This window comes from Lonchura striata, chromosome 17 (genome assembly GCF_050655825.1).
Source record: "Lonchura striata isolate lonStrDom1 chromosome 17, ASM5065582v1, whole genome shotgun sequence".
NCBI lineage: Eukaryota > Metazoa > Chordata > Aves > Passeriformes > Estrildidae > Lonchura > Lonchura striata.
Genome location: NC_140719.1, coordinates 14212516 through 14233679, shown reverse-complemented (window position 1 = coordinate 14233679; position 21164 = coordinate 14212516). Strand labels below are relative to the sequence as shown.

The following is a 21164-nucleotide window of genomic DNA, read 5'->3' as shown; positions in this document are numbered from 1 at the left end:
GGGTATGGACGTGGTCTCTGAGCAGCAGAGACACTAGCACACACCCAAGCACTACAGGACTGGCGCCTGCTGTTCCTCACCTGCTAAGCATTAGGCCAGAGAGAATCAAGGCTTGTTTCTCCAGCCTGGGCTCCACAGCCTAGCTGTTCTCCTGGTTCTTGAACACATGCTCAGTCCCTAATTCTGCCCTGCTCTTTCACAAACCTGGGTGTCAGACTCACGTGCCTCTGTGGCTCAGCAGTGGTGCTGAAGGATGCTTTGCCCTGGATGCAGTGCAGGTTCAAATCCCTGGTCCCAGAGCTCCTGTTCACAGGGTGGGTGCTGCCTCACTGCTTCTTCTCTACTCCTCCCAAGGGCAGGAGCACCAAGATCAACAGGCTGGGAATGGGCAGAGCCAACGTGGCCAGCAGTCAGTGCCTAGATGTTCAGCAGACCTACTGCTGAGTTAGGATCCTGAATCTCCTCCTCCTCCTCCTCCATCAGTATTTTTCTTTCCTTGTTCCAGAACCTGCCCTCCTTGCAGGAAATCTCTGTCTATATCAGGAAAGTCAGGGGGCAGGCTCTTGTTCTTCTGGCTCACCTCCTCTCAAACAGCCCTCCACGGGTCACTGTCAGGGCTGGCAGCACACACAGCCCAGCCCCACCACCACTGCTCTGGGTGCCCCTGCCCCTGCCACCACCCATGTGGCAGAGCGGTAACTCACTCCCCAGAGGGAAATTAAAACCCACCCTGCTCATCACAATTACCTAATGCAATAAGCACCAAGATTCTTCCATGATAGACCCCTAAAAATGTAATCCTGTGAGATGTGATAACATTATACCAAGGAAAAAGGGCTGCAGAGAAGACCCAAACCCAGAGGCTGTTAGGGGCATTTTCTCATCATCCTAAAAGACCTCATGATCTGAAACATCTGCATTGTCTTACACTGGTCATCAAGACCCACTGTCCCTCTGAACTCCAAATGTTTCCCTTCTCTGCTGCTTGATGCCTCCCTGGGTCACAGGACCTGGCTCACAAATCATTTCAGCCTTCAGAGGGGGCGGAGAGTAAGGCAGGGAGTCTCTGAAATTCAATCCCCAAAGGGTGGTGTTTTTTTGGTTTTTTTTTTTTTGGTCCAAACAAACGTTATTTTTCTTTCAATGAGAATGCTGTAGCATCAAGTGCTGTCAATGCAGGAATACCAGTGCAAACTCATTGTGGGTGGATGTTTTCCCCTGTTTGCTGATCCTCTTGCTCAAAGAAGGACAGGACAGGACACATCAAGGAAAGCAAGAGGAGCTGTTCTGTGTAGCATCAGGGCACACAGTGAAGCTTGGTTCCCTCTGGAGGATGAAGAACATGCTTTATTTCCTACACCTTTCTGCAACAGATGTGTTCAGTGTTAGGGCAAGACACCCCAAACTGGCACCACAGCTGGCAGAGCCCCGAGGGGAGTGGTAAGCAGCCCTCAAGTTCAAACCTGGGATACCAACGTGATCTCAGATGCTTTCTGAAGTCCCCTTCTCTGACATACACACAGCTTCATACAACATCACCTCTGCTTGCATTTAACACTTCATATCTGTTAAGCACTCCAGGATTTCAGTAAGGCTTTTGCCAATGTTTTGATTCCCCTTACACGTTTACTGAACTTTCTCCCCAAGCTCAGCCTGACATCACACAGCCTGCTCAGTTCACCTATCAGTTAATTGACCCGAGAAGTTTACAGACATTTGTGGACTGTAGCAGCCTCCCAGGTTTCCAGGGTACACAAGGCTCTGTTCAGCAGAGCGCCTCCAGCCCTGCCGTGCTGCGAGGCCACGGCAAGCTGACACCAGCCTGCGCTCCCAGCACAGCTGCCTGGTCAAAGCAAACGTTCTGCTGCAGGAAAGCCGCAGCCTTGCAGGTTCCTTTGCGTGCTGCTTTCTAAAAATCAGATGCTGTGAATGCTCCCTTTTGCACTTCACACCGGCAGCTGCTGGTGCTTACGGTGGAAAAACAAACAGAGGCAAAGCAGCAGCAAAGGGCTCCGCACACCCCAGACGTGGGAACGTTCCCATCCTGGCTCCTGGGGCAGCCTGGTCCTAAGAAGACATGGGAAGAAATGGTGTGTCGCAGGGATAAGCATGCCTGGGACAGGCCCCAGCCTGTAGGAACCCCAGGCAGGTCGCTCTGCAAAGGACTTTGATATCTGCTGGAGCAAAGTGCCACAAGAGATGAAGCATCTGCCCAGGATGGGATGTGAGCACCCACCGGGGAGCATGAGGCGACAGGGAGGAGAAATGGGAATTCCTGAGGGATGATTTCTTAAAACATTTAATTAGCACTGACTTCTTACATCTAAAATTACTTAAAAAATGTTCATAGAGATGAAAAATACAGAGGAGCTGGACACGCCTTCTCAAATGAGGACTGGTGAGTATTGCTGACAGAACCAGCTTGTAGCAGATGAGTTGGAGGAAGTTTGATGCAGTTTCTCTGCCAGTGGTGCCAGGCTGGATGAAAAGAAAAATATCTTAAAACCTTCCCATTCCATTGCTTTTCATTACAGCTTGAAAAAATACTTCATGCAAGGAAAGAAGTAATTAATTGGACTATGCCCCAGAATGAAGGATTCTTTCAAAATTTCCCAGACTTCTCTTTCAAGAATTACAGCAACCAGTATAAACTTCACAAATCCACAGAGGAGGCAACTCTCGAAATACCTGTGGTTTCCCACATTTTCCAAGGAAAACAAAAAGATTTATAGTTTCTCATGTTAAATCTGAGGGGCTAAACTTTGAAAGATGTACTTGCCCACCTGCTGAACATGTATTAGTTCTAGCTGAATAGAAGTCAATAAAAATGGAGAAAGAAGAATTTGCAGAGCTGGTTAAGGTAATAAGATTTGTTTCAGAGCATCTGATCTTTAGACTAACAGACTTCCAAACAGTTGGACAAGTAAATAAAGCACCACAGGGAACCGCTATTTGCAATAGGTTACCGCAGGGATACGCACAAAGGAATTCCTACAACTAAGAAAGAGCTGGAGCTATGAAACTTATAATACCAGCACTGGGATCGATTGCTGACTCCTACAACATTGATCCTATGCTTCTGAAAAGATAGGGGGTTTAGTTCCACTTATTCTTTTGCCTGAGTGCAAAGTTTGAGGAAGCTCAGTGAGACATTTCACTACATGATCTTACAACACAAAAGGAAGTACTTCCTTTAAAGGTCTTACGTTCTTCAGAGAAATAAAACCAGAATATAAACAAGCTCAGATAGCCTGTAAATCATCCTAGCACCTCTCTGGGATTCTCCTGCCCTGCAGACACGGTTTCCCCTGGCAGTGCAGAGGTGCAGGGTGCAGGGCAGCATGGGGCAAGAGCACAGCCGGCGAACAAAGCGTCCCATGTCCCATGTCCACCCAGCACCAAGGGGGTGGAGGTGACACTCTTGTAAGATGCCATCTGATCAGAACTTCTTTTCTGTGCCTGACATGAATAAGGGGATTAGGACGGAGAGTTTCCGTGAGCTCACTCTATAGGACAAAAGGCCCCGAGGTTTAGTGTCACACTGCCTGATAAAAGTACAGGAGGCTGTCAATCACAGGCTCCTAGGTACTTGTGTCGGTGACATAATCTTATTAGAAGATAAACCAGCAAAATCCTTTTCATGATGAAATGTTACATTTAATTGCTCCTTAGCTTTTCTACTTTTTCTCTTATTCATTTGTCCATTTAACTTTCTTAACGTTTGCTATTACAAGAATATAATAACATAGGGATGCCAGCCATCCCCACCACAGCCACACTTCAAATACATGAACAGCCGAGGGTGTTGAGAGACGGTGGTGTCTGGGCAGGAAAAGCACCAGTTGTGATCATTTAAACAGAAGGTCAAAAGAGTTACTGAATTAATTAGCACAAATGCTCATGCACAGGGATAAAGTTAAATGTTTTGTCACTTGATTTAATACCAAAGAAAGCTGACAAAAAGAATAAAACATGGTAAATCTCAGTCTGTGTACAACAAAGGGACTTTTAACATCCTTTTACGGGAGCAAATCCATATTAGCCTCAGTAATGTGACTGTTTCAGATTGCTTCTTTTCAGTTTCACAAACAAGCAGCTGATGCTGAGAGCATGAATCACCTGAAAATGAATCAGGAGAAGCTTCACAGAGGCAGGAGGGACAGGTCAGGGGGCACTGGTGTCTGCACCCCCCGTGTGCCCTCCGCACCTGCCAGGCTGCGCTGTGGGCTCGGCCACGAGCGGGTCGGGGTCAGCATCACATGGGCCAGGGGGACCAGAGGAGCCCTGGCAGCACGGCCTCCCCAGCCCAGGAGGGCCTGAGAGGACACCCCAGTCTGCAAGGACACAGGACTCACTTCTCAGAGAGAGGAGGAGGACAGGAAAACACAGCACAGGGCAGGACAGGACAGGACAGGACAGGACAGCACAGCACAGGACAGGACAGGACAGGACAGGACAGCACAGGGCAGGACAGCACAGGACAACACAGGACAGGACAGCACAGGACAGGACAGGACAGCACAGGACAGCACAGGTCAGCACAGCACAGGACAACACAGGGCAGGACAGGACAGGACAGCACAGCACAGGACAGCACAGGACAGCACAGGACAGGACAGCACAGGACAGGACAGGACAGCACAGGACAGGACAGCACAGCACAGGACAGGGCAGGACAGCACAGGACAGCACAGGACAGGACAGCACAGGACAGCACAGGACAGGACAGCACAGGACAGGACAGGACAGCACAGGACAGGACAGCACAGCACAGGACAGGGCAGGACAGCACAGGACAGCACAGGACAGGACAGCACAGGACAGCACAGGACAGGACAGGACAGGACAGGACAGGACAGGACAGACCTTGAAGCCCGGAGCAGAGGAGGCTACACTGCTGCTGCCCCTGGACACTGCTGCTATCCCTGGACACTGCTGCTGCTTCTGGACACTGCAGCTGGCTCTCTTGCATGGCTGTGCAGCCACTGCATGAGCCTACACACATCTATCTGCCCTGGAGAACAGGCAGGAGTCACCGGAGGTGAAGTTCCACCTGAAGGTGAGAAGAATGTCCATACTCATGGAGCAGACTGTCCAGCAGAGTGGAGGGGCTCCCTGACTGGAGACATTCCAGAACTATCTGGGTGCAGTCCCGTACCCAGAGCTCTGGGATGGCCCTGCCTGAGCAGGGAGGTGGGACCCGGTGACCCACCACGGTCCCCTCCTGCCTTACCCATCCTGTGGTTCTGTGAGCAGCCAAACCCTTGCCAGCAGAGGTTACTGTGCCCCAGAAAATGCCCCTGGGAAGTAAGTGACTGCCTATCACACAGCCTGGGCCACTGAAGGCACCAGTTCTTCAACCAGTTATATGTGAAACTTTGCCTTATAAATTGCACTTGAGGAGGTTGAGTTAAATTAACCAACTAATAAATGTGGGAGCACAGCCCAAGCCAGAAGCTTTGATTCTCAAATATAGATTTTTAAAGCATCATATAGTTGTTACAATTAATAAACAACAAACATATTCTCAGCAAACAACTAGTACCATTTAGTACTATGGAGTTCCACCAAAATAAGCTGTATACAAAGCACCTGAGTGTCCATGCTATCCAAATAATTTAGCTACACAAATGTGAAATGTTCAAAGAAAAAATTAATTCCATTCATTTTATACATACTGTTCTTTATTTTATCCAAGTGCCTGTCGAACTGAAAACAAACTAGCACTGGGAGCTGAACTGCTTTGAGAAATTAAATGTGTAACTCTCTCCCAACTCAGATGATCTTAAAGGAAGTAAGTCCTCTAGAGTTCTAGAAAACCACATTTTCATTTAAGGACTAACAAAAAATTATCTGACAAATGTCTTAATACTTCACTTGTTTAGTGAAAGTCCACATGAAAATTGTATGAGAAGGATCAGAGTGGCTGATGGCAGAACAAAAGCAGCTAAAAATATGATTTAACATTGGTTGAATCAGTGGTAGTTGATGATTTAGTGAAGAGACAATTGTTGCTTTACTGTGGTACTGGTCACATTCCACAAACACTCTGCCAGTAGAAATCCAGCTCCGGCTTTTGGCAGGGCAATTTCAAAACAGTGCAACATGTTACAAATTAATTTTCTTACTTACTATTTTCTCCCAAAACAACAGTTTTTATATCATGGAAATTTACAAAATCCTTTGTCACATTTTTAAATATTTAATCACATTTCATACCTGTCAGTTGTATGTTCAACTCTAGAGACTCCCATTAGTACACCTAAAAGCCTATCAAAAATATTTGCATACAGGTTATTGGCTCGGCACCCAAACTCTTCTGACATTTTTTCTGAAATCAACAGGAGATGTAGAACAAGTTCAGCCTCTCTCAGCCCCTATCCTGCTCACCCCCATTTCAAGGCTGCAGGGTGATCCATGGAATCAAACTCCTACAAACGAGCGTTTCAAAGGTTTTGAAGCAGCAGCGAGGGAAGTGATGGGTGAGCTCAGTGCAGAAATTTATTTTTACTGATTGAACTTAAGCAAATCCAAGGAACAATTAGGAAGTGCTGTCAACTAAAGCCTGAAATCTAAGCAAGTCGCCATTCAAAGCACAGTAGGCCCTTATAAACAGTTAATCCATGCAGCTGCAGTAGTTAAAGCAAACACACTGCCCTTCACTGCGCCATCAATTACACCTTCCCAGAAAAAAATTACACAAACTTGGTAGGATTTTTCAGAGAGAAGATGGATTCTTTTGGAGACTTGAGGTCAAGGCTGGACTGTTTAAAGTATATTATTAACAAATAAACATTTATTGCAAAAAAACCCTATAGGCCTTTGGGGAGGAAAATAGTGTTATTTTTGGCATCAAATGACACAAGCCATTTATGACATGAATGGCTATCACCAACAGACTGATGAAATGGCAAATGTCTCCCACTTAACTTCCCTTGGCTTCCTGAATAAACTTTTTCAAACACTTTTTTCCTTCTGAAATGGCAATAAACTCCATGTAATTTTGGTTTTCTCTCTGTTATAGCTATTTCAAGATCTGTAGGTGGAAAGGGTTGAAGGCACTTCCAGATGGAAGCTGAAGACTCCCCAAAGACTGATAAGGTGATGAAAATCACATTGTTGGGATCCGGGGCTGTGGATTGCCCTTGTTTGTGTGTATTCCTGCCTGAGTGACAACGTCCAATTAGCTTTCTGATGGTTGGGTGAAAAACCTGAGGTTTAATTGTGGCATCCAGCAAATTGAACATTACAATTCTTGTCATTGAATGTATCTGCTACACACTCAGACAAACCCCTGCCAAAGCATGAGCTGATTTTTTAAAAAAAAAAGCCACAGATTGGACAGCCTTCAATGACTGAAGACAGCCAGTGTTCAAGGGACATGAATGAAGCCAAGGCCTTGCCTTGGGCCTGCTTTCCTGCTTTCCAACCTTCCTGTAGGACACGTCGGCTGAGCGAGCTCCACTGCTGCTGGCACTGCATTCGCTGCCCCAGGCCAGCTGTGGGGCGCAGGGGGCCACAGCACCCCACGCTGGCTTTGCCACGAAGGATGCTGCAGCCACCAGCACTGCATCACCCAGCCCTCCTGTCCCCTCTTGCTGTGCTTCCCACTGTGGGCAACAGCAGCAGGATGGGAAGGACGCTGCACCGGCAAGACTGCGCTCCCTGTAATTGCTCAGGAATCCCTGGGGATTCTCCCACATAAAATTAATGCAGGCGCCATTATGGCTAATTTATTCTACACTCACAAAACCGTGCTGGGAACCAGCCCCAGCACGGGCTGCGAGGCGAGGCCAGGGCGGAGGAGCTGGTGGGAGCTGGGCACCCCGGGAGTGCCAGCTCTGGACACCCCCGCAGGAGTTCAGCGACCCAAAAGGGCTGCGTGCCCCTGCAGCCCCAGCGTGAGACGTGAAGGAAGCTGCTGCTGAAATACAAACTCTGCCTCCGCCGTGTAGCTTTTTTCCACAGCAGCTCTGGCCAGGAGCAGCCAGGGAGCAGCGGGAATCCCTGGTAGTAGGATCCGCCTGCTCCTCCATTACCAAAGGAGCTGTCAGTGCTTTTAACACTTTCTGCTCCCATCAGCTAGATCACTTGTTTGTTGCAGCTCCAAGCAGTGAGCAGGGAGGTTCAAATGAATAGTGCCATGCACAGATAGCGTTGCTGCAAGATTACACTGCCATTTCTTCCCTCAAATTATTTTACTCCATTTGTATTTTTGCACTGTTTGCACACTTACCAATAACCAGCCTCACTGCCGGTGCTAACGGTCATGTAGAATCCCACTACACTTTCCATATTGACTCCAGTGTGAGTGGGACCTGACCCCACAGGGTCAAACTCCATGGGGGAAACTTTTCTTATTGCCAGATGAAGCCCATGCCAAGATCCAGCTGTGAAGACAACTCATGATCTTAAACTGCAACTTCTGCTTAGGGTGGGTGAAAAGCTTAGGTCTGCGAAAAGCCACATACCCAAAAACTGCAGCGAGCAGCTCCGCTGAGCCCTCACTAGACCCTGGCTGTCAGGTAGACTGACCTTGCATGACACTGCAAGCTGCTGCACGCCAGGGCAATTGGCTTCACTGGCACTGCTGGGAGCAGGGATTTGCTGGCTCAAGCCCCTGCCCGGGGCCTGTGGAGGGGCAGCGTCACCCCTCTGCACAGGGAATGTCCCTGGCTGCTGGGGAACACGCTGCCAGCCCCGCGAGCACTCGCACCCGCCACGCACACCGCACCGAGACATGGCAGGACTGCCTCGAGCCTGCATGCACACACAGAACAGAACAGATCCTTATCCTGAAAACCATGATGTTAGCAGTCGGGAGGAGGAGGGGGGAGGATCAGCTCTTCCTCTTCTGGAAAGTCCGAAATGCTGGAAGACCAGCAGACCCATTGGTAGAGGTGACCTGCAGGATCCCACACAGGCAGGGAGCACCAGCTTGCTCCCCTGTGCCAGCTGCCATCCATCCACCACAGCCTGTGGCTTTGGACCCTTGTGAGCTACCAGCCACACCACACAGCTCCGTGCCCTGAACACATCGTTCTGCCAGGATCTCACAGCTTAGATACGATTGTTCTGGGGGTCGGTGCTTGAGGAGAACTTGGCCTGTCTCAGTAGCGAGCTTTGGCAGGTATTGTGCCACTCCACCAGGTCCAGTCCCACAGAGCTGCCAGACCTCGGCTCCAGCTACTCAAGCAGAGCCCAGCACCCCACCAAGCTCCTCTGCTGGGACTGGAGAGCTGTCCCCTCAAACCATCCCCATCCTCCCCACCGAGCTCCTCTGCTGGGACTGGAGAGCTGTCCCCTCAAACCATCCCCATCCACCCCACCGAGCTCCTCTGCTGGGACTGGAGAGCTGTCCCCTCAAACTTCTCCCATCCTCCCCGCCGAGCTCCTCTGCTGGGACTGGAGAGCTGTCCCCTCAAACCACCCCCATCCGCAGGCTGCACCACACGTACTCCCTCACTAACACACACGGGATGCACCAGAACCAGCCTCTAAAGAGCACTGGTGCTTCTCTCTGTCAGAGTAATCCCAGGCTGAAACCAAAAATGCTTTAAAACTATATTTGTAGTTTCTTCTGCAAATTCAAGCTTGCTCGCTCCCTATCATAATACTAACAATGATGAAAGTAACAACTGCAAAAAGAAAAAAAAAACTGATGTAGACAATTATTCTTTGTATGGTTTTGTTTTGTTTTTGTCATCAGTGAATGGTGATTCAGGTTACACCAAGGAACAAGCATGTGAAAGTAAACTTCCTGACAGCTATCAGGAGGATTTGGTCCTCAGCATGTGCACATAAATCCCATCAGCTCTTACTGGGAGAGTGCACGTGTACTCTTGTACATTATAAATAAAACACTGATTGCAGTAAAATCAAGAGCCAAATTCCCTCCTTTGATGAGCGAGGATGGCTCTCACTGAAGCCAATAGGAATTGCATGTTCACAAGTTGATGTCAGTGTTTGAAAAGGAAAATTTTGTGCATATTAAAGAAAATATTATGTTTTGGAAGCAAGGAAATGACCTCCATAACAAGTGTTCTATTTGCCTGTTACAGGAGAATCAGAGCACAAACACTTAACAAGCCCCAAAGAAATGTGCAATACCTTATTTACGCTGATATCAAGGGCGCTTAATCCATTTGTGCCACAGCAGTTCTGCTGTATCTGTGAGGAAGATTGCAGTAAAATTTCAAACCCAGGAAAATAAGGAACTGAAATTAGTCATATTAACAATCCCTTCACTGTAATACAATCTCAGAAAAGTCTACTTGTTCGCTGCCCACAGGCAAATAGTTTTTGAAAGGTAAAACCCCCATTCTGTGAGAGTGAGGTGATGAGCCATGCACAGGAGGGCTGGTGCAATCAGACCCTGTGTGCCTGCTGACCTCAACATTGCACCCTCCTGAGACAGCAGACACTCCGTGGTGACTACAAATATTTAATTTTAAGGGTTTTGCTTCCAAATAATCTGCATTAAAACTGCACAACATGCCACACATGGTCCTTCCATGTATGAGGTATATTCAGCACACGAAAAAGGGCCATGGCAGCGCACTTATCTGGGGCACGTGTTGGTCACGTAAGAGGAGAAAACAGTTTCCAGCAATTTGTTTTTTAACAGCCAGAGCCTATTTTGCAAAATGGCTGTTTGGAGAGCAGCCTGTTGAGGCCCAGGGGCAGGAGCCCTGGTGCTCCCACCCTGCTCCTGGCAGTGCCGCCGGGGCCAGGGGCTGGCCCTGGCTCGGTGCTGCAGCCGCGGCTGCTGGACGTGGCTCTCACGGCCTGGCCGAAGAGCAAGGCAAGGGTAAGGCATCATTGCTTTTAGGAAGTATAAGTTTAGCTAAAGCAAGTCCAGGAATGTAAAGTAAATGTAAGTTGATATGTAAAAATATTTTTTTAAAAAAAGGAAAAAAGTTTAGTATCTGTCTCCATTTTGTATTGAACTTGAAGAGGCTTCTAAAACCAGTGCATAATTTGCCTGAACAAGGCACTGAAGATTCAGATCTATATTAGCATGCATGCTAGAAACACTTACACTGCATTTTAAACAAAAACCCAGGCTCATTTTACCTTATGAGTATTTTCATCCTTTTTCTCTTTTATACATTCTCCCCTCAGACTTGGAAGCCTAGCGTGACTTTCACCATTTATTTTAAGTTAGATGTGAAGCTGTTAATGTATTTTTACTAATGGAGAAAAGCGATGTCTCTTTCCCAAATGTAAACAGTGCTGTTAATGCTCTACTGCTGCAAAATGAGGTTATCTCCCTGATACATTTTATAAAATACCATAACTCAGAAAACACCTCTGCTTTCTAAATAAATGCTAATACTTTTAAATCAAAAAGATCAGTTTTCATTCATAGCTTTGGCTGTACCAAACCACAACTACACAGTCCGCAAGGTGGATATTCAATAAAAACTTCCTGCCCACTTCATTTAGTTATTTCAATTCACCCGGAGAAAGGAAAATTCTCTTCTAATTGTACCCATTTATCTCGAGACTCCTTTAGTTCCCTTGTTTGGCTGCTGCAGACTCAGCTGTTGGGGCTCACAACACATTGTTGCTTATACCTAATCTTGTCCTTTGTTCCAAAACAAATGTGGAAATTTTATGTTCTGCAATGAACAAGAAACTGTCATTGCATTATGAGTCAATCTTTGCCTTGTGAGTAATGTAATCATCCCAAATCATGCCAAAACCCCTTCCTACCACACCAAACTATCCCAGAGCAATACCTGGTTTGTTTACCTTTACTGGAGATTGCTGATCAAGTCACTTCACCGCTTTATTATTTATTTGCTTCTTTCTTACGTCACTTGACCATTAACACGACTTATCGTGTGGTGAAAAAACTGTAGGCAAAACGAAGAATTTTCCTGGTTTTTGTGAGTGTCATTTGCCCTTGCACCCCTTCCACAGAGGACACAGCAAAGGCATTTTTCCATCTTGCTGGGGTTTGAAATCCACATCCTTTCTCTGACTCTGCATTTCATGCAGCTTGGCCCAAGCTGGCCCGAGCCGCGTGAAATCCGTGTCTGACTTTGCCCTGGAACCGCTGCTGTGTTTACACTCCGCATCCTCCCCGAGCTGCCAGGAGCCCCTCCGCGCACGGCCGGCCGGCACGGGCTCTGCTCCCAGCGACAGCAAACACCGAGCAGCCGCTGAGCCCTCTCTGCTGGCCCGGCACCGGCCCCGAGCCCCGCCGGCAGCCCCGCGGTGCTCGGTCCCTGCGCCCGTGCAGCCCCGGCGCGGCCGGGAGGGCCCCGCTCCTCCCGAGCGCCCAAAGCTCCCGCAGCTCCCGCAGCTCCCGCAGCTCCCGCAGCTCCCAAAGCTCCCAAAGCTCCCAAAGCTCCCGCAGTTCCCAAAGCTCCCAAAGCTCCCGAAGCTCCCGCAGTTCCCAAAGCTCCCAAAGCTCCCGAAGCTCCCAAAGCTCCCAAAGCTCCCGCTGGCCTCCACACCGAGCACGCAGGGGGCTCAGGTCTCCCCTAGCCAATCCCTTTATCTGCTGCACTCGCCATTCCAGAAGAAAGAAGTATTAAATAAAATCGAATCAATTCCTGTTACTGCAAGAAAAAGCAGATTTAGCCTAAGTCCAAATTTTGTCTGGAACTAAAAAAAAAAAAAAAAAAAAAAAAAAAAAAAAAAAAAGCAAAAAAGCATAGCTGCATTAGGAAAAACATACTCCTTTTTCTCCTGAACGTTTCTGTCCAGCTGTTCAGATATCTGATCAAATGAAGCAGACGCTGGCTAAATCTGCCCCCTGACCACCACCACTTTCAGGATCACCAGGGCAGTGAGCTCTTTAGGAGATACAAGGCTTTACAGGCTGCCCCCAAAACGGAGGGAAGTGACAGGGGTGTGTATTTACCACTGAAACACACAATTAGTTTAAAAAGAGACATTATAATCCAGCTGTTTTATCATGATATATTATTGATAGTTGGAAAGGGGATGTATGCCTTTGAACTACTTCAAAAATTTAGACCAAAAAGTAACAGACTCAGTTTCTAAACAGAATGCAAAGTATTCTTGTGTGTTATAATAAGTGAAAAAAAATTTCAATGGACTTCACATCTATGATTTTTTTTTCCTCAGGGTAGAAGTAAAGCATTATAAATTACACTCCTGATAATTTAATTGCATATTGCCTATACTACACAAAGATCATCCCTATCGTTTTCTGTCACGGATCAGTGCAAATCGCGTCTTTCCATTGCAATTATTTTGTCCAGTGTTACAGTGGTTGCAGCAGCAAACCAAAATGTCTCCCCAAATCCTGAAAGCGTTCCCTCGCAGACCCCGGCAGCCCCGAGGCGGCCCGGGCGCGGGCAGCGGGCGGCTCGTGGCCAGCGCGGCCGCGGGGCCGAGCCGGCCCGGGAGCCGCGGGGAGCCGCGGGGAGCCGCGGGCCCGGCCCGGCCCGGCCCGGCACGGCCCGGCACGGCCCGGCACGGCCGCCCTGTGACGTCACGGCCGCGAAACCGGCCGCGGTTCTTCCTCCGCGCTCCGCTGCCGGGCTGCTCCGGGATGCCGCAAAGTCCGAGCCAGCAGAGCAGCTCCTATGGGGCTGGCGGGACCCATGGTGCGGGGCTGCTGGGATTTTCAGAGAAAATCCCAGACTGTTCCAGTGACTTGGAAAAGCATTTCTAGTGGATGACATAACTTTAATCATTACTCCATGTCCTGGGCATGTGCTTAGGCTACTCCTGTCTCTAAGTTTCACCTGGTTTCTGTGTTGTTCCCTAGTGACCCGCACGCAAGGACCAGTGCCCGGCCAGCACAGGGCGAAGGCAGCTGGAGAGATCCCCCGATCCGCACGGTTCTGCTGAGCTCACGGCGCTGCACGGCTGCACCATGAGCCGAACAGATCCTCCGTTAAAAATAAGCCAGGAACGCTGGAAGCACACCAACTCCTGCCGTTAGCAGATTGCCATTGTCCACTGTGCGTGCAGCAGAACCGCGAGCTTTGGTCCCTCCTGCACCGGGCTCCCGCCGCATTCCACAGCCCGCGCTCTGCGAGAAGGAGCAGTCCCAAAGCCGAGAGACACTCACTGACGGGAAGCTTTTGTCGTATTTTGAATCTAAAACGCAACTGAAGTGGGAAACATCAGCCTCAGCGTTAGGCTCCCTCGCGTGAAAGCATTCCCAAAATCTGGAGAGGGCAAGGCTTCCCCGCAGCACCGAGGCTTCGTGGGGTTCCTTTCCTTCCTGCGAGGGACGTGCTGCTCCGTGCTGGCTGCACAGCAAAACCGAGCCCAGCCACCGACAAGAAAGGACTCAAAGATGAAGACCAGAAATACATGGTGGGTCTTTTTAATAGCATCCAAAAGTGATGCTAAAACAATACCTGACACATGAAAAAGAACAAAAGCCTGAATATTTTTCTTTCTCACCCTGAGCAAAACTTCGAATGCATTAATGAAAAATTATGACAGAGTGACTGTGGGTGTTTGCTATCTAGTCCCCTAAATAAAAGCCTCTTTTAGAGCCTTTATTTCCAAAACTTTAACAGGAATACAGATCTTTCTATAAATTATATGCATTGCTTAGATATTAAATATGTATCCTGGAACAGTTATTTTTCATAATGTATCTTTTTTTACTATCAGCAAGATCTAGGGCAAATGGCTGTATAACACTGGGCAGTGAGAGAAAAACAAACCGGAAAGGCACAATTACAAAAAAAAAAAAAAAAAAAAAACCCAAACCAAAACAAAACAAAAAAACAACACAAATAGAAAATAAATGTAGCATTTATAAACACTAACGTTTTGTAATAGAAAGCACTGTTAGGACTGATACACTAAGTGAATTCATTTAGGCAAAGAACCAAAATAAAACTACCACAAGCCTTCTATTTTTGAAAAAAGAAACCCAAAAAACCCCAAAAAACCCCTCAAAACCAAAACACATTAATTCTGAAGGTTTCAATTTCTGAGAAAGAAAACTTCTTAAAACAACAACAACAACAACAAAAACCCACCACACTGTAAGGTTCCAAAAGTGCAGCAATTTGGCAAAGTTCTAATTAAAATCAAAGAGATTCTGCTTGACTGGGGCTTGTGAAAGCCAGCCTTCCCTGGTGCCACTATGCTGGGATTTTTTTTTCCTTAAAAACCTCGCCATCAAATGCACCTGACCCTCAAAATCCTAAATTTTAGCAAAATAAGCACTTTGCATTAACTCAAAATATCAGTATGTACTCATGCAAGTCGAATTCTTTCTTTAAAAAGAGACCAAAATACATGCTCAGCTTACCCCACTGACATACTGATGATATTTTTGTGATAAATTACATTTATCAGGCACCTCTGACTACTTCAAACTGGGCTTGGGCTACTAATCCACCTCCCCCAGGATTTGCTGTAACATTCCAAGCATAAGGGTAGCTTCCCACAGCCAACAATTTTCTTAAAAAAATAAAAAGAAAAAAGAAAAAGAAAAACTGTTTTCACCCTTCCCCCTAATGTGAAATACCCTCATCCAAGGATGGGCAGCAATTATTCCTGACCCAGGGAAAGGTGTAAGGTCTGATATCTGACCCATCAGAAGCTTGCTTTCATTAGAAAGATGAGACACCATTTTCCCAAAGATATATACACAGCACTTGATCATAGTCCTGGGAGTTCTGGAGAAATCTGACCTTTTAAATTACATTACTACGTACAGAAAAATCTATTTAAGGCAAATTTCAGGAACTGAGATATTTAATTAAACTTTATTCTTTTTTTTTTTTTTTTTAATTTTTCTCAGATATCTGTAAATAGGACTCAGGATAACAAAAAGCGTCTGATATTACAGATCTCTGTCTTCCTCCGTACCGTTCCATTCCATCTCACTAGCCCAAGGCATTCTCACTGAGCGCACAAGCATTTCCCATGCCGGTGTTCCAGCCTCGGCTATGTCCTCTGGCTGGGGCTGCCTCTCACACTCGCTCATGGCTGCGCTCCCCGCAGTCTGATGGATAAAGCTGACCCTCCCTGCTGCACAGCCCAGGGCCACTTGCACGGACACACAGCTATTTTTATCCTCTAGCTACCAGAAACGAGTATTTCTGCGGCTCTGAAAGGGCACACAATCCGTGTCAGCACAGTTTCACATGTTTGCTCTTTTGGGCTAATAAAATCTCAGAGAAAACAAATTTTGATTTACCGTGTCTCCCCTCCCCTTCCCGTGAGCCGCTGCCGCTGTCAGTCCTCGGGGGCACACACAGCAGGGCACCATGTCATGTCACACTAGGTGCTGGGATTCAACAAAGGCCAACATGTTGATATCTTTTTATTGCTCGGCAGCCTGGTTACCCCATTTTCCCCCTCTACAATTGGACACTTTTGGTAATACGGGAAGTTCTGAAGCAGTAACAATTCTGTTTTCAGTCAGTAAAGTATTTTTGTTTTACAAAGCAATAGTCTCTGATCTTGCTTTTTAGGTCACTGAGTACAATTCTTTATTTTACAGAAACTAAAGTTGGGAACTTAGAGAGTACATTTATTTGCAATTAATGTAAATATTTACATTGCCAAATAATGCTTTTTTTAGGTAGCCTAAAGACTATTTGACATTCTTTACTAATTAATAAAAATATCTAAGGTGTTACTACCTACAGAAAAAAAAGTTTCACCGATCTACAACTACAGCTACCAGAGGGCGGTTTATTTTGTGTAGAAATGAAAGGCAAAGCCTGTGGACGGGGTCCCTAAGCCGGGCACGAGAAAACCCTAAAGGTGCCGCAGCCCCAGCCCCACAAGGGCAGGATGGCGGCAGCCCACGGGCAAGCCTTGAGTTATTCCCATGCACAGTGCCCGGGCTGCGGAGGACTCTGGGAGCTAGCGAGGGCTGCAGCATGAAATAACATGTTTTGTTGTGATTCCTAAACAGGGGGACATTTATCTGGGCCATTTATACAAGAGTTATAACCCTCACAATATTTATACTCAGCATGTCATGTTAGCATTTACTACTCGTTTCCATGGAGATGGATTTTCATGCTGTAGCTATGAAATGCACATTGTTGCCACTAAGCCACTTCAGGCCTTTCTGGATGCCTGCTGAATGCCTGACAAAAGTTGATGCAAACCAATAGTTGTTGTTCTTTGTTTGTTGCCAGACTTCTAGCAGAGCCATATTATGTCCTAGTGATTGAAATGCCCATGTTCGCCCCCCTCCCGGCACAAAAAGGATCCTCAATTTAGGTGACAAGCATGAAGTGGGCTTCTGCAGGGGAGGGCGGCCCGGCTCGGGGCCGGGCTCCGTCCCTGCGCGGGGCCGCGGCGCGGCGGGGGCCGCTCCCGACAGCGCCTGACATTTGGGGATAAAGCCGGAATAAGAGAGAGCGCGGGCAACGGCGGGGCCGGGGCCGCGGCCGAGCCCAGCCCGGGCTTCTCCCGCCGCTGCGCCGCTCCCTCGGCCGGGCCCCGCCGCGCCCGACGGCCGCTCCAGCGGGCCGGCCCGCAGCAGCCGGGCAGGGGCATCGGCCGTTCTGCGGGCCGGGCGGCGCTGCGGCGGCCCCGGGCCCCTCGGAGCGACTCCGGGGCAGCGGGCGGCGGCGGGACGAGGCTCGGGGCGGGCGGGAGAGCGCCGCGGGACGGCTCTGAGCGCGGCGCTGCCTGCGCAGCCCAAACCGGGCCGGGCCGCCGCATCGCCGTCCCCTCCGACGGCACCGCACGGTACCGGAGCGCGGCGGGCCCGGGGCGGGAGGCAGCCCTGCCTGGGTCGGACGCCACGGCTCGGTGTCTTCGGTCCCATTCGTGCCCGCCGCGCAGCCCACGCCGGGGTCCCCGCTCGCCGTGGCCGCCAGCCGTGGCCGTGAGCCCGGTGCCGGGCTGCCCCGCTCTGCCGGGCACGGGGCGCGGCCCGATCGGGAACACGCCCAGAGTCCGCCGCGCGCCCCGGGCCGGGCCGGGCCGCCCCGGCGGGACCCCCGCCGCCCCCCGCGCCCTTACTGTTGGTAGTCCTGCTTGCAGTAGAGCTTGCGGTCCCGGAAGTAGCAGCTGGTGGTGAGCGCCTGCTGGCACGCGGCGCACTGGAGGCACTCCTCATGCCAGGAGGACTCGTTCACCCGCATCAGGAACCGGTCCGAGATGGGCCGCTGGCAGCCCTCGCAGACGGCCTGGTGCTGGCACTCCGACCCTGCAACGGCAGACGGCGGCGTCAGGCGCCGGCCCTGGCCCCGCTCCCAGCCCCGACACAACCCGGCCCCGCTCCCCAGTCCCCGTCCCGGGCAGCGCGGTCCGCCCGGCCCAGCCGGTCGGTAACACCGAGCTCGACGGCTGCCGCCGGTCCCGCGCGCCGCACATGCCGGCGAGACAGTCCCGCGCCCCGCACCGGTCAGGGGCTGACCGGCAGCAGTCGGCATCAGACCGGCCGGGCCCCTCGGAGCGCAGCCCCGGGCGCCGAGCGGTGCGCGGGACCGCTTTCGGCGTAGTCAAGAAGCGGCCGGCAACTCACCCAGCAGCACTCCCAGCGTGGCCGGCCCCGAGCGCAGGGGGTGGTCTTCCATTTTAATGCCGTCCAGCATCTTGGCGCAGTCCGGTGGGCCCCGCGGGAAGCACCTCTCCAAGGACTCGGGACCCGTCGCGATGTCCATGAGCGGCGGCGAGAGGCGCTGCCGGGCGGCGGGGCCAGCTCAGCCCCGCGTCGGGCCGGGCGCGGGGACACTCTGCGGCCGGGAGGAAGGAGTCGCTTTTATTTTTATCTGGAAGACATGAGGAGCGTTTCCTGCCCGGGCTTCCAGAGACGGGGGGCAGAGGCAGGAGCCGGCGCCGCCGCCCATGGGGCCGCCCCGCTACACGGGCGCGCACATGCCGCGCACACGGCGCCGGGCAGCCGCGGTGTCACCTGCTCGCCGGCAGCGCCGGACCCACGCCCTGCTTGGCGCGGAGGGCCCTCCCGGGGCGGGCCGTGCCGGGCGGAGCGCGGGCGCGGCGGGCCGGGCGGGGCAGGGGCTCCCGGCGCTCCCAGCCCCTGAGCCGTGCGGCGGCCCGAGGAGCCGCGCCGTTTAGAGCAGGGGCCGCGGCGGAGGAACACACCCCCCGGCGCCTCACCCCTCCTCAAACTTGCTGACATTTGAACTCCATTGGTGCGCGGCGTATCGCTGCGCCGCGGTGATCCGTCTCCTCGACGTCAAATAGTGCCCTGGCCCCGCCGGGCCCCTGCGGCCCCTCAAGCGCGGCGGCGCCCGGGGCGGCCGGCTCCGCGCACCCCGGGGCGGCGAGCGGCGCGGGCAGCGCGGGCCCCGGTCGCGCCCCCGCGGGCCGCGGAGGGAGAGAACGATCTTGGCTACCGAGGGTGGCGGATGAGCGGGGCCCCGGGCCCCGGCTGCTCCGCTCCCCGGTCCGAGCCCCGCGCTGCTCCCGGCCCGACGGCGGCTCTTGGCTCCTGCCCTGTCCGGGGTAGGTAGCAGCGCGCGTCCAGCGCCGGGCCGCGGGCAGGTGGCGGCAGGACCCTCCCTCGGGGCGCCCGGGACCGGCGGGGACGCGGGTCTGTCTCGCGGACGGCGGCGGCGCGACCGGCCCCGGCGGGCACGCGGGACGGGGCACCGGGGACGGGGCCGCGCACGCCCTGTACCGAAGGGCGGCTCCGAACCGTCACGCCGGGGCTGGCAGCGGGAGAGCTCAGGCGGAGCAGCGGCCCGAAGGCTGCGGTGCCTCTGTGGCGGCGGAGCCCGTGCCCGCTCCCGCAGCAGCGCTGCCCGCTCGGCTCGGTCGCTAAAGCTTCTGAACGCGCGGGGCTCGGCGCGGGCGCGGCGCGGGCGTGTGCGGGACAGCCCGCGCTCACCGCGCCGGGATCCCCTCTGAGGCACAAACCGACGGAAAAGCGATCCTGCATGGAGCGTCGGACCCCGCGCTGCCGGCTCCCCTTTCGTAGCTTTTTTGTTTGTTCGGTTTTGTATTTTTGTTTGCCTTTTCCCCCCCGATACTGTTAAAAATCCAAATGTGAGGAAATGAAAATCCAGAAAAGATTATTTGCGGAGATTCTTAATGTGACCCATGATATGCCACGACCCTGTCAAAAGAAGGACTATATTTTGTAATGCTCCCAAAATATTGATACTTAATAAGCAGAAGGAGTGTTAACTTGAATTACTTAATGCCTCTATTTTGTGTGTCTTAAGATAAAACTTCTTTTTATGCCGTTTTCGCACGGAAAATATATTAGAAAGAAATTCGTCATTGTGTTTTAGTAAATTATTTTGGAAAAGGTTTTTAGTAATAGAGTCTATGTGTTTTTGTAATAGGCGGTAGAAATCGGGAAATCTGTCGTTAATGCTAAAAAAATAATATATGATTATTTAATTCTGAGATCAAGATAAAGGCTGTTAAGATTTCACAGTTCAATCAGTAGCGCAAAAGCTGCTCGTTCACATTAATTTTTTATGTCCCCTTCCTATTTTTGCGTGAGGATTCGGAGTTCTCCATCACACAGGGCTTCCATCAAATTATCTTCTACAACTGTGTGGAAAATTAAACCCCCTGTTTCCACAGGAGTTTTCATAAATTCTGGCTATAAAAGAACAAGAAAAAAAACCTTCTCAAAACCCAACGAAAAGGCAGCGCTGAGCAGCGGGACCGGGAAGCAGAGGGAAAGCCCCCAGCCCTGCACCCGCAGCAGTAATTCCAGCTTTGTTCGTGGGCTTTTACTCGCAAATATCACACTAAAGGTTTGTTGCTTCTCTCCTTGTGTGTATACGAGCACTGCGCCGGGTAATTGTTATCCCCGCTCCTGCCCCGAGAACAATTCGATGAGGTGTTATGTAGGTTTATACAATGCTTTTAACGAAAAACGAAATGCAATTAAAACACCCACGCGCAAAACCATCACAGAAATAAACCCTAACCAGACTAAGTAGCCCCACCTCCCCGCGGCTTCCTTCGAATTGTCCTTTTATTTGCAAGGCAAATCTCTTTGTTTTGAGTTAAATTTGAGAGTCGAACAAGAAACACAGCCGGTCCCAGTCCTTCCCAAACGAGGCAGGAGGAAGGAGCCATCGGGACAACAAACAACGGCCGAGCCCTCTGCACTGACCGCCCCGTCCCTGCAGCTGCCCCGCCGGTCCCGCCCGGTGCACGCGGGCACCCGGCGCCGGGGGAGCGCAGCCCGACCCCACTCGTGACCGGGGCAGAACCGCGCGGAACCCGGGAGGGCCACGGGCGTCTCC

At 50.9% G+C, this 21164-nt stretch overlaps 1 protein-coding gene across 2 annotated transcripts in view; it reads right to left on the bottom strand.

The window, feature by feature from the left end:
• LMX1B (LIM homeobox transcription factor 1 beta) overlaps positions 1–19024 on the bottom strand; it is a 90732-nt gene extending 71708 nt beyond the window's left edge. The window contains exons 1-2 of one of the 2 annotated variants that reach the window (XM_021543808.3): positions 18455–19024; positions 17950–18136 (exon numbers count right to left, since the gene is read on the bottom strand). In XM_021543808.3, the coding sequence (XP_021399483.1) occupies positions 17950–18136; positions 18455–18593 (326 nt within the window). In that variant the 5' untranslated portion in view covers positions 18594–19024. Of the gene's footprint in view, positions 1–17949; positions 18370–18454 lie in introns of those variants that run through there. The other variant, XM_085556424.1, reaches the window with a different exon arrangement.
• Between the last annotated feature and the right edge of the window lie 2140 nt (positions 19025–21164).